At 26.5% G+C, this 14,266-nt stretch overlaps 1 protein-coding gene across 5 annotated transcripts in view; it reads left to right on the forward strand.

Annotated features, from left to right (window-relative positions):
* The window catches only part of LOC126897507 (uncharacterized), a 116,896-nt gene extending 115,704 nt beyond the window's left edge, over positions 1–1,192 (forward strand). For all 5 annotated transcript variants that reach the window (XM_050671176.1, XM_050671179.1, XM_050671177.1 and 2 more), the window contains one exon: positions 940–1,192. In XM_050671176.1, the coding sequence (XP_050527133.1) occupies positions 940–995 (56 nt within the window). In that variant the 3' untranslated portion in view covers positions 996–1,192. The remainder of the gene's footprint in view (positions 1–939) is intronic.
* The last annotated feature ends 13,074 nt before the right edge of the window (positions 1,193–14,266 follow it).

Here is a 14,266-nt window from a genome sequence, read left to right on the forward strand (position 1 = left end):
TTTTTAAAATTAAACACTATCTAAAGATTTGCATCGAAGCGTTTTTTTTTATAGTGATTTTAATCACTGTCAGATATCATTATACTTGATCCAACTATGCTACGTCACCATTGTGCCACGACCTCCTTGTGTTAGGTTTTTTGTTTTAAATCAGTTAGATCCTAAAATTCAGTTTTCAAAAAAAAAATTTTCTTTTCATTTTAATATGTAATATATTAGATTAAATTTAATGAAGTATTATTGGTTTTTTGGAATATTATAAAAAATTGAAAAGAAAAAATTTATTATAATTTTTTAACATCCATAATATCCAAGTTAATGGCCGGCACACCAATATCTGTTGTATTTTCAATAGAAATTTTATAATAATTCATCCTGTTTTTCATATGGAAACAGAAGAACATAGAAGAGTAGACTAATATTTTTTTAGCTAGCAACTGATGATATAATAATCTGAAATTTTATATTTAAAAGTTATTAAAGTCATAATCATACAATTTTTGATAAAATTAGATTATTTTAAATTTATTTGAGTAACAAATAGTTTTTATTAATGGCAACATACATATTTAATCAACTTATAATGTTGAAAATTATCTTACTAAGAAAATAACCGGTCGATAATAATATTTGGACTAATACTTTGAATATTATTCTCATTTTTTACCTGGCGGGACGTAAAATATAGCTGGATAATGACTAATGATACAAATGGTATTACCAATTTCTCACTATCAATCTAGACTTTAAATGTTTAAAAATTTCTTAATTAATGATCCAAAATTTGTTATCGACCATTTATTTTCTTCAGCCATTAAAAAATTTATTTTAGTTACTGTCCGATATCAATCAATACTAATCTAAAAAATGCTTCAACTCACTTTGCTGGATTCCTAATGCACTATCATTTTTTGTACTTATATTTATGTTATTTTGCAGAATTCAATTATGTATTTAAAAATAGTCCAAACCCAACCATAAACGAAAGAAAATGATTTAATAGTTGAGTTGATGTTACAAATTATAACAAAAAAAAATACATTAACTTCGTACTGCAAATAATGAAATACATTTTATTGTATACTTTAATGTACTATCCATCATACTTTTATTTTTAAAATAAAAATGCCGCATATTTTTGATAAAAAATATTTTAGGTAATATCAGTTTAATAAAAATAAATCAAACTCAAGTCTCTTATTATATTTGTTTTTTTGTCAGTGACATATTGACGTATTGACTCTTTCACAAAGATCCAGAGAAAACGATTACCGGATCATCTCCGGTATATCAGTTACTCGGATGTCGTTAGGGAGGACATAGTGAACATCTCAATGAGTCCTCTACATTTATGTAGAGGATACTCATTGACGTTGGTGACATATCCACTATAGTATAGTGACTATACCCTTGTACATGCATTGTATCTGCCATGCTCATGTTTTTCCAATTTATTCTGTTGTTTTATATTGTGATTATGACATTTGAAATTTAATATACTCCAGCAAGTAGTTTTGCTCCAGTTAATATTGTTCTATAACTGATGACTTGTTCTTATCAGGAATACTAATATAATAAAAAAAAAATGGAACATTACTTTAGTGTTTCACTTATTGATTTAAAATAAATAAAAACACTAATTTATATAACAGAAAAATTGTAGACGGTTTATTGTTTAAACACTGAGAAAATTTATATAAAAATTATATTAATGCACTACGTGTACTTAACTACTTAACCGATTAACTGACGACTGGCTAACTAACTGATTGACGTTATTGTTACGTCGTGCCATTTTATATCGTGTTGTGTTCTGGAAGATTCTCTTATGGAGTGATCGAGAACATTCGCGCGTATATGCATTTTGTGTTGCCTATCCGTCACGAAGATTCTCGATCATTCCATAGTCACTACAATTACGTTCAGACTTTATTAGTAATGAATTATTACACTTTGTGAAGGCTATTTGAATGCTCGACAGTCTGTAGACAATTTGTATGTACTATTGTGATAAATCACTATTTAATGTCCTAACTTTTAATTATAAACATACTGTAAATTTCGTCTTACATCTTTGGCCAAAACTTAATTACTATTAATTTATTCAATATTTTACTGTAGTGTTTTTGTTCTCTATATTTTCCCTTTTATTTGGGACCTATGTTTTCAATTAAATAATTTGTTTTTTATGTACAATTCTCTTTTTAAATACTTTTGTTATATTATGATAAAATTTATTAAAAATTGTTAGTATTATTTAATAAATTTTAATACTGTACTATATCATAGTAAATCCCTCTAGGATAAGGTACCAAAATTCCTGGTGCTCCGTCTTTGCCTTGGCCCAGGATGGACCCTCCTCGGTGACCCTGTAAAGTTAGCTACATGGTAAAGTTCTATGAATATTCCTAATTAGTAGTTGATTTATAAGTATAATTTATGAATAAATATCTATAAAAGCAATTCAACATAGTATGAAATTGACATTTAATAATTTAGTATTATAATTCTTAATTTATAAAAAAAAATGATCAAATGATAGGATAAACAATGTGCATGTATTAAAAAGTTATATTGATTTGATCATTTTTGAAAAAGTTATGGCAGTTTTTAGTAAAATATATTGAAAAAATTTAAAAAATTAGTGATTTTTAAATTTGTAATTTTTTTGGATGTTTCCCCCATTTACGGTAAATGAGGGAAATTTTTGAGGGTAATGTATCTGACTAGATATGATTTGTGATCTTTTAACGTATCGTTGAAAGAAGTCCGTTCGGTGAGATCTGAGAAAAAGTGGTAACGGACACACACAAAAAAAAAAAATACACATCATAGTAAAAAAATACCTTCATAGTTTCGAACACAAAAAAAAAAAATACACATCATAGTAAAAAAATACCTTCTTAGTTTCGCATCGAAGCTAAACAATTTCCGATGGAAAATCTACTAGTAGGCATTGAAATGGAGGTTAAAAGTGTTGATTTTAATAATCAAGACTTAGCAAGAAGGGAGTGTTTAAATTTTCCACAAAAAAATTCTATTTTAAATTAAGGGGGTTTAGGAAAAAATAAAAAACATTCACGACTCTACAGGACTTAAAAAATAAAAACTGTTTTTATTTAAAATGAGATAAGGGGATTTTTATAGTAAAACTGAAGAAAGAAGATTATTTTCAAAGATTATCAAAATTGATTCAAGAGGGTCCCTTTAAAGAAATTAAAAAGAATCCATTAAATAAAATGATAAGGGAAGCTACAAACGTAATCATTAGTCCAAAATTAATAACTGAAGAAAATTTCAGGTTTTTTATTAAAATTTCAAAACCTCAAATACCTAAACTATATGCTTTGCTAAAAATACATAGGCCAGGAAATAATATGAGACTTATTGTGTCGAATATTAATGCTCCGACTTACAATTTGCCTTAACACCTAGAAAGCGTATTTTCATCTATAAAAAAATTCGGTAGCTTTTCAGTTAAAAATAATATTATTATTACTCAGTTCAATAATTATCTGGTTATAACATTCAAAATATGACAGGTTAATTTCTTATGACGTAATAGCCTTATTTCCGAATATTCCAATAAATATAACAATTGATTTTCTTAAAGACTGGCTAAAGGAACAAAACATAGAACAAGATAAAATAAATGAATTTATTAATTTAACAAAGTTATATATGGGTCAAAATGTTTTTCAGTTTCAAAATAAATTTTATGAGCAAAATGAGAGCACAGCAATGGGAAATACGCTATCATCATTTTTATCAAAACTTTTCATGAGTAGATTTGAAACAAATTTAAAACACACTTATGGTGATTTTCCAAATATTTGGGTTAGGTATGTAGATAATATTTTTTCAGATATAAATAAAGATTTTAATATGGAGATTTTCATACAATATTTAAATTCTTTTTACCCATCGATTAAATTCACATATGAACAAGAAGTAGAGAGAAAATTGCCTTTTTTGTATTTATTAGTTAAAAGAACAGAGGGGGAACTAAATTTTGAAATTTATCGGAAAAACACACACATTTTCAAATACATTCCGAACACAACGAACCACACCTGGCATCACAAATTGGCAGCTTTTAATAATACGGTTTAACGATTAATTGATATTCCGACTAATAAAATAGATTTTGATAAAGAACTGGTGGTTATAAATGAAATATCTAGATTTAATGGGTTTAACAAAAACATAATTTCAAAATTAGTCCGAACACAACTTTGATCTTACTTTAGTAACATATCAGAGTAATATTTTAAGAGATTTATTAGGTAACCCTAAAGTTAAGGTAGAAGAAAGGGAGGAATCAGAATTTATAAAATACATTGTGAAAGTTGTAATAAATGTTAAGTAGGGCAAACAAAAAGAAATATAGGGCTCAGGTTTAAAGAGTACTTAAGAAACATTAAAAATCAAGAAGTTGAGAAATCTTCAGTAGCTGAACATTTATTGACACATAATCACTCCATTAAAAGCATAAAACTAATTAAAAACGTAAAAAAATACAAAAAAAATAATATTGAGGAGGCAATAGAAATGTTTAAAAATAAAAACAATTTAATTAATTGGGATCTTGACCCACTGAAAAATTTTAATATTTAACTTGTGTAAACTAGTAAAATGTGATAATATTACTTAGGGAAGACTTCACTAGGGGTCATATAAGGGAGTTTTTTCTAGTCAGGGTTTCAGTATGTGTTTAACGTTGATAACATGATGATAACCAATCATCATGATTAATGATCATCATGTTTAACGTTGATAACCAATGATGGTAACATTGTTTCGGAAATACGTATCCGCGACTTTTCAGTAATTTTTTGTGGCTTTTGAATTTAATATTTTTTAGTTTTTAAATTAATAATATTTTTAATATAGTTATAATTTTACTTAATTAATTAGCCACAAGTGATCAATTTTTATTATTGTAGTAATTCAAAAATAAGAAAGGTGTTTGGATATTTGGGGATTTGGTCAATTCAGGAGCAACGAGATTCTATTGGGGTTATAGAGTCCGAAGGATTAAAACAATAAATACAAGTAGATATAAGAAGAAATGGTTAAAATTTTTCTATAGATGTATTATAAAATACCTAACTGATAAGTACCTGAAATAACACACTGAGACAACGAAGAGGCGGTGGCCATCTCACGAGTACCATGTAATGTGATTATGTATAAGGTACAAACTAGTTAGTGATGGTTAATGAAAGTTTAAAAATAAACATAAATATATGATCTATTGTTATATAGTTCTTTACTCAGATTATTAATTCTAAATAATTGGGTTAATATAAATTTACTTTCTTCTTTCAGATAGTTTGTGTGAGGATTTGTAATGCTTCTTTTATATAGATAAATAAAGTTTTGAAGCAAGAATGAGTAAATCAATATCGACTTAAAATGTACCGGCGACAACACGGGGTATCGGCTAGTTTGATGAGTACAGATTAGACAAAAGAATTCTGAATTCTATAGAATCCAGAGCTTCAAAAGTGGAGAAGAGCCGCTCGCTGGCACGCTCGTTCACTTTTGTACAAACAGAACTAAGCCTTTTTATATTATTTTTAATTACCCCCATCATGGGTTGTTGTCGTCAGCGCTTTTAGTGATCTTCACTAATTATAATTATAATTACAATTTATTGTATAAAATTTGAATATAACATGATAATTATTTTTAAGATAAGATGCATTGTATACAATATTCTATGTTCGATCCATTTTTGTTGTTTTAATTTGTATGTTAGTATAGTATATGATAAACGCGCTTGTCCGGTGCGTACCGGTTTGCTTTTATTGTAATATAGTAGTCAAACGATGAACTCGTTATCGTAAAGGACGGCACGACGCGCACGCCAACAAGTATATGTAAAATAAAGTATAATAAACTAAGCGAAAAGTGTTAAGTTTTATCTAGTTTCTTACTAAATAAATAGTTTAAAAGTAATTCGAATTTTATACAGTCCACTCTGAAAACGAAACAATCTATTTAACACATATATACATATATAATAGCCAGTGTACAACAGTGTATATGTTATGACAGATAAATAAATTATTTGTTTGTATACTAGTAATATAAAATATAGATTATACATTTTTCATTGATAAATGTAAGATGCACAATGCAAAGCATTAGGTATATTACGACATAATAGACAATCTCTGTTTGAGGATAATTTATCACCAGTTATTCCATTACACACATTATCTATAGATATACAGAATGTTCAGTAAGTTAAGAAACAGTTAAATTGTTACAAACAATGAGTACAATAGAAATTCGTTTCCTTATTTACTGAACACTCTGTATATGTACTATGAACAATTACGTTATTACCTTTTTTTATTCATATTTTTTTGAAAATATTTTCTTAGATGCAATATTTTNAATAGATAAATAAAGTTTTGAAGCAAGAATGAGTAAATACAATATCGACTTAAAGTGTACCGACGACAACACGGGGTATCGGCTAGTTTGATGAGTACAGATTAGACAAAAGAATTCTGAATTCTATTGAATCCAGAGCTTCAAAAGTGGAGAAGAGCCGCTCGCTGGCACGCTCGTTCACTTATGTACAAACAGAACTAAGCCTTTTTATATTATTTTTAATTACCCTCATCATAGGTTGTTGTCGTCAGCGCTTTTAGTGATTTTCACTAATTATAATTATATTTACAATTTATTGTATAAAATTTGAATATAACATGATAATTATTTTTAAGATAAGATGCATTGTATACAATATTCTATGTTCGATCCATTTTTGTTGTTTTAATTTGTATGTTAGTATAGTATATGATAAACGCGCTTGTCCGGTGCGTACCGGTTTGCTTTTATTGTAATATAGTAGTCAAACGATGAACTCGTTATCGTAAAGGACGGCACGACGCGCACGCCAACAAGTATATGTAAAATAAAGTATAATAAACTAAGCGAAAAGTGTTAAGTTTTATCTAGTTTCTTACTAAATAAATAGTTTAAAAGTAATTCGAATTTTATACAGTCCACTCTGAAAACGAAACAATCTATTTAACACATATATACATATATAATAGCCAGTGTACAACAGTGTATATGTTATGACAGATAAATAAATTATTTGTTTGTATACTAGTAATATAAAATATAGATTATACATTTTTCATTGATAAATGTAAGATGCACAATGCAAAGCATTAGGTATATTACGACATAATAGACAATCTCTGTTTGAGGATAATTTATCACCAGTTATTCCATTACACACATTATCTATAGATATACAGAATGTTCAGTAAGTTAAGAAACAGTTAAATTGTTACAAACAATGAGTACAATAGAAATTCGTTTCCTTATTTACTGAACACTCTGTATATGTACTATGAACAATTACGTTATTACCTTTTTTTATTCATATTTTTTTGAAAATATTTTCTTAGATGCAATATTTTTGTATTTGAAATATTTTTGGGGATGAACGTTAAAAACCAAAAAATTCTGTTTTCACGAAAAATAAAATTAAACAGTTTTTATTAGTTAAACGTTGAACAATCAATGTTGCAAAAAATTTGTAAAGACATTTTTCTTTGCATCATTGTTTATTGCATTATTAATTCTGTGAAATTTCGTAATATATCCAATGCTTTTCATTTCACTTTTACATTTATCAATGAAAAATTTATTATCTGTATTTTATATTACTTGTATACAAACAAATAATTTTTTTTATCTGTCATAACATAATATGTTATGACAGATAAAAAAAATTACAACAGTATATATATATACTGTTGTACACTATTTATTCTATATGTACATACATGTTAAATTGATAATTGTATACTACACATCAATTTAATACAATAAACTGAAAGTAACTAAAATCACTGATAACGACATCCCATGATAGGGGTAAATAAAAATAATATAAAAAGGACTAGTTCTGCTTACATATCAGAGAGCTAGCAAGCAGGTGAGTGAGCATGCCAGCGAGCGGCTCTACTTATAAAGCAATAGATCAATTCTTTCTTTAGCAATTTTACTAATTTGTTCGCACTTTATACATATACACATTATAGGATCTCGTGGATCGGATTACCGCCCTGTGACTGAAAAGAGTGTAAAAACCTAATGTGTATCTGACTGTATTAATAGACACTTTGACTGGGTATTCGTGGGTCGGTTTACCACTTCTTTCTCTCAGTATCCTATTAAAGATGCTTACCAATTAATTAGTTCTTATTCTTTAACAAAGAGGATCTACATTTACCTCATTTATATCTAATTATATTTATTGCTCTAAACCCTAGGACTCTACAAGCCCGATAGAACCTTGTTGCTCACAAATTGACCAAATCTCCTAATATCCAATCTTTGATCAACTTACCTAATACACATACTAGCTTATTTTTGTATTACTACAGAAATGTTTTCTTTTAATAATAACTAAAAAGATAAAAACAGTAGAAACTAAATTCCTATATCTTTTTATCAATTCTGAAGCACGTGAAGGGATTAACCTACGATGCTCAAAACTCACCAATATTTTCTATATGCTACAAAAATTCCGATCACTTGGCATCAAATTTATTTAAAAGAAAAAACACGAAGTATAATGATGACCACCCTAGAGCATATATAGAGTATTCATAAAAAAATTATATTGATCCATATATTTTTCAAAAATTGTAGTTATATAAAATATAAAATTGGTAATTTCAAAACAAAAATATCTAATGTTTTAACTATAAATCTTATAATGTGGTGGTCCTGAGTTTAATTTTAGCTGCTTATAATAGTTAAAAATTTGCCTAGTCAGTAAAAAAATGTTTATAATGTATATATTTAAATCTCTGAATTCAAATTTCACATTAATTGTTAATAAATAAAACTATTCAAATGATCATCAAAAGTATATGATTAACTATGCTTTATGCAATATCATTAAACGCATAAAACATACAATTTTTTCTTTTTAGAAGTTAATAATATCTGAACTGGCGTTCGTCTCCAGTCATAATTTTAATATCACCGTTAGCAATAGTTGTCAACTTTCCTCGTGACCTATGTCTTCTTTGCGAGTTAAATTATAAAATAAGACATTGATGTTTTTCACACTATTGGAGGTAGTTAATACTTAATTAATCCAATAGGTAGTTAATGTTTAGTAAATTTATTTCTATTTTTTTAACTTGTTTTTTCAATTTTCTTTATATTGACCGCCAATTTCATAAACAATACATAAATAAAAATTAGCAAAAGTTTTTTTTAATATTCAACTAAAATAAAATCTGGTTCTATTAACGTATTTATTTTTAAAGTCAGTCCAGGAAAAGCAGAGAGTTATCATTTACAAACAAGAATATATCACACACCATCACAGAACCCCAATATCTTCTCAGCTACGCATCAAAGCTAAAAAAAAAAAAATTGATAGTAAATAGAAACATGAATGTTTCGTTTTGTATTTATTTTAATTTGTTGCCAAAGCTGCATGAAAATAATTGTGTTTACATTAATGTCTATATGTGTTAAAATTTCAAAAGGTACTCTATATTTTATTACTTATCTAGAATATATTTTTTTATTTTAAATTTATTTTCGTTAATTGAAGTATACCAAAAATAACTAATGAACTCATAACAAGAAATGATTATTTTTTTCCATAATTTACATAATTTAGAATTTAATGAAAAATGTATCTTTAAACCCTTGAAATCAGTTAAAATATATGTTAAAATTAAAATATTAAATTTATTAACTATAAATTATTATTACATTATTAAAGTACAACTAATTATTTATTTGGTTGACATTTTCCCTTTAAACTTCTATACGCCCAATTTGTAAGCCTGTAATCAGTTTAAATTTAATTGATTAATTTCATTGATTTTATTGAAATAGTCTTAAAATCAGTAGTGGAACAAAACAATTGGACACATGGAATAATATGGGTCGGCTCGTTTTTTCAATATACAAAAGAATTAAAAAAAAAGCACGTTCTTAAACATATTATTAAAGTATAACTTGAAATATGTTATGATAAAATAATTATAATGTTTTATATACATCACTTTAACACGGTAGTAACTCTATAACATTTTCACAAGACTTACGTCGCAATATTATAATCGACACTGATTTTGAGGATAGAGATCCTGTTTATTAATAAACAACAACAAGTTATTTAAAAAAAAATCGAAAAGACGAACACAGTTAATAATAATCTTCGTATTATATTGCGGTACTTTTGCTGGCGACGGTGCGGATCGGTTTGGCGAATCCGGTCGTGCGACACGTCCGGAACCGGTGACGTACGTCTTAGTTGTCACTTTAATAACGGGAAGAAGACTCCTCGTGTCATTTGAGGCGGTTGTCTAATATGATACTAATCGTATCACAAAATTTACAGTACCAAGTCAACTCACTATCTGTTAGTTATAGAATAAATGTAAATGATTTATGTGAATAATTAAACTATCCTCAAAAAATATAATATACTTTTCTTAAATTAATTGTATTGATACATTGTTACATTATAATAATGTACTAAGACAATCATATGTAAAACAATATGTAATAAATAATAAAATTCATATAAATAAGAATATAAGTTTTCATAAATATATGAATATTTCCATCTGAATGTTTCCGTGTAGGGGGAAATTTAAGAGCAGTTGTTCAGTGGTTGTAATTTGTTTTGTGTGTTGGATATTTTGAACCAGTATTTCGGAAGTTACTAACATTTGAAAATATACAGAGTGATACATGAAGGATAAATACAATCATAATCTTAGAATATAGTGTTTTATTCAAAAAACTTTATAATTTTCTGTTTAGAATACAGTAATTGTAATTAAAAAAACTCATGTGATTCATTATAATGAATTATATGAGAAGCGTCTGGTGTGTTATGCGATAAGAGAATTCCAATGAGACTGAATGGTAAGTTCTATAAAACTGTAGTAAGACCAGCTATATATCGTTCAGAGTGTTGAGTGGTTGACAAGAAAATATAGCAGAGAATGAGTATAGCAGAGATTTTGATTGCTTAGATGTATGAGTGGAGTGACTATAGAAGATAGGCAGTATAGGTGTAACGTCAATTGTGAATAAGATGAGTAAAAATAGATTTAGATGGTTTGGTCATGTTATGAGGAGAGAAGAATGGTAAGCTGTGAGAATAATTATGGAAATGAATGTGTGATTTGTGCGTAGATGATATGGGAAAATAAAATTATGTAAAAATAATTAAAAGGAAAGATCAACTTAATGATTTCCTAAGTTATAATTCTGAATAATTATTAGGTTAATTGTTTCTGTAACAAAGTTTGCTCAACTAATTTTAACCATATTATTTTATACATATAATTTGAATAAATCTTAAAATTTTAAATATTCTTTACTTGTGATATTTTTCTTTAACTATTGCAATAAAAAAAAAGATGTATTTATTCAAACATAAGTTAAACTACGTCATAATACGTGTTAATTTAAATTTTTTTAGAAATATATGTCGGTTGATACATTACAAATTTTGATCAAAATTATTATACGTAGTGATTCTCTTAACACTGACCAAAAATTTATGTGGAAATTTAGTTATGTAACTCATACGTAAATTTTTGGTCAGTGTTAAGAGAATTACCGTGTGCACTGGTTGAGGTTATATGTTATATTTGACATGGCTGATTGAGACATTATGGAACAATTCCGTTTTCCCTTATACTGATATGTCACACTAAGAGATCATTTATACTTCCATAATTTGATTAATATCATTAAAAAAAATTAACTCATGAATAATAAATTAAAATGGATGAACTTTATTGTAGTACGTAACTTTTTAATTTTCATAAACAACTTAATTAATTAACACATGCAAACGTTAAATAATCAAATGTGCAAACAGCCGAATGTTACTCTTCATTGTCCTTAGTTAAAGAAACCCTTTCACGATGTAAACAGATTATAAAAGGCCTAAAATGTGAAACCCAATGGGAGCCGGACGATGATTATGCACATCTATGGAAGCGGATCTGGGAAATGCACCAAGAACATCCTTTGGATAGTAGTTTTGTCCTGGTTCGATTTTATCCCAATGCAATTATCGTCCGGCTCTGTTTCGCCTACAGGTTAAAATTGTAAAAAATACTTTTCATGTTATTCGTGTATAACTTTTCCTTATGTTAATTTTGCATTGCTAATCATTTATCGTTGTTTTATGCGATTATAATAATAAACTTATTAAAGACATTGTCTACAAATTAGTGATTATTCGAGTTTGTGTGTTTATTGTCATCCCACAAATTAGAACTATATTATCAAAGGATTACATAACTCAGGTAAGATTATTCCAATTTAATGTGTATGTCATTACAAGCAATAACAGACCCTGGAACCATACTGCCCCGATAGAGTCTCGAAAAGCATTCACCACATAGTTTAATACCACATATAATTTTTTTATCACTTTTACTCTTTATTATTTAAGTTACGGCAAATCATATTTTAAATTTTTACATAATTTTTAGTAAGACATTGCTACAAACAATGAGAACAATAGAAACTCGTTTCATTTTTTACTAAACATTTTATATGTGGTGTATATTGAAAATAACCCAAAAACCTTATTTTAAAACTTCAGTAGAAAAAAATCACAAACATTTAAATATATGACATTTTACTCATAAAATTTGTTCTAGAAAATAAAATTATAAACGTTTTTTAAAGGAAAATATATTTTAGCAACTTTAAATGTTCATCAAATATGCAAATAAACTGTAAATATTTCTATTTTGATCAATCGAAAATTAATTGTATATTCTGTAAATTTTTAGACAGACTAATGGAATTATCAAAAAAGTTGTTAGTAGTTAAATACGAAAAATATTTAAATTTACAATTTCTATATTATGTATTTTTTCTGCGAGTTTATTTTTACGAGTTATAAGCAAATTACCCAAAAACTACGCTTTAATTTTCAATTTAACTACGCTTTTTAATTTAATTTTCAACCAAAAATAGGCCTGGGTAAAAATCATTTGAAATTTTTTTTGGTTCATTTTTACAAATTTGTCAACAACAATAAAGGTTGACTAAAGAACTTTTTAAAAACATTCTATTCAACTTTAACTTTATTAAAACCTAGCTAAAAATACTACTTCAATTTAAATAAAAGAAGATTTCTACCTTTATAAAGGATAATTTCATATTTTAATAAAAACAGATAAATCGAGAAACATATGAAACTAAAAAATATTTAAATTGATTTTCTTGACATAATAAAGAATTCGAGTTAGAGTAGGTTACTCAAGGGATCACTACACTACCATCTTTTGACTATAAAAACCTATCTGCGACACTATACTAAAGATTCTCACTATATTGCATTTAGTATTAATTTTTATTTAATTTGGATTTAGAATATTTTTCAGTATAAAATTAATTATCTTTTTTTTTAAATAAATATTTACCTTTTTTTATTAAGTTTGAAAATTTTAATGAATTTATTAATATATAGTTTAAGAACTATCAGTTGATTTATTTTTAATGAATGTTATTAATTATCCATATATTTTATTAACACCCAATTCAATCCAACTAACTTCGAGTTGCTGTGATCTGCCACTTATCGTAAAATAAATGTACCTAATTATCCAAGAAACTTTTGCGAGAATGTACTCAATAATTTCTCAATGTATAAAANTTGTAAGATTAATGTACCTAATTATCCAAGAAACTTTTGCGAGAATGTACTCAATAATTTCTCAATGTATAAAACATGGAGGTCAGATAAATGGTGTAGTAATGCATTAAGTACAGACACATGTCCTTTTATTTATGTACATATTTAATATTAATTACTAATATGTGTAAAAATGTTTAAAATTAAGTAAATCAGGAGGTTTTGTTCATATATTTTAAGGGTAGACTGGGGCAGTATTATAATCATAAAATTAATACATTCTCTAAAACAAAATAAAAATTATAATTTTTATTTTGAAAATAGTAAGTAAAAAATTTTGACATTTATGTTAAAATATTAAAAAAACATATTGATTTGTGTTATATGGAGGACATAGTATTTTGTAAAACGATAATTTCTGAAGTTGCATATAAAAATATTAATTTTATTTACATCTTAAATGCTATTTTGATAAAAATAGTAATATTTGTGTAAATGTTATAAAAACATTTACAATTTACAATTAATAAGTGTCAAATTATTTAAAAAAAATTAACAAATAAAAATCATTCTATATAA

This window comes from Daktulosphaira vitifoliae, unplaced genomic scaffold, assembly GCF_025091365.1.
Source record: "Daktulosphaira vitifoliae isolate Bord-2020 unplaced genomic scaffold, ASM2509136v1 Scaffold_2, whole genome shotgun sequence".
Taxonomy (NCBI): Eukaryota; Metazoa; Arthropoda; class Insecta; order Hemiptera; family Phylloxeridae; genus Daktulosphaira; species Daktulosphaira vitifoliae.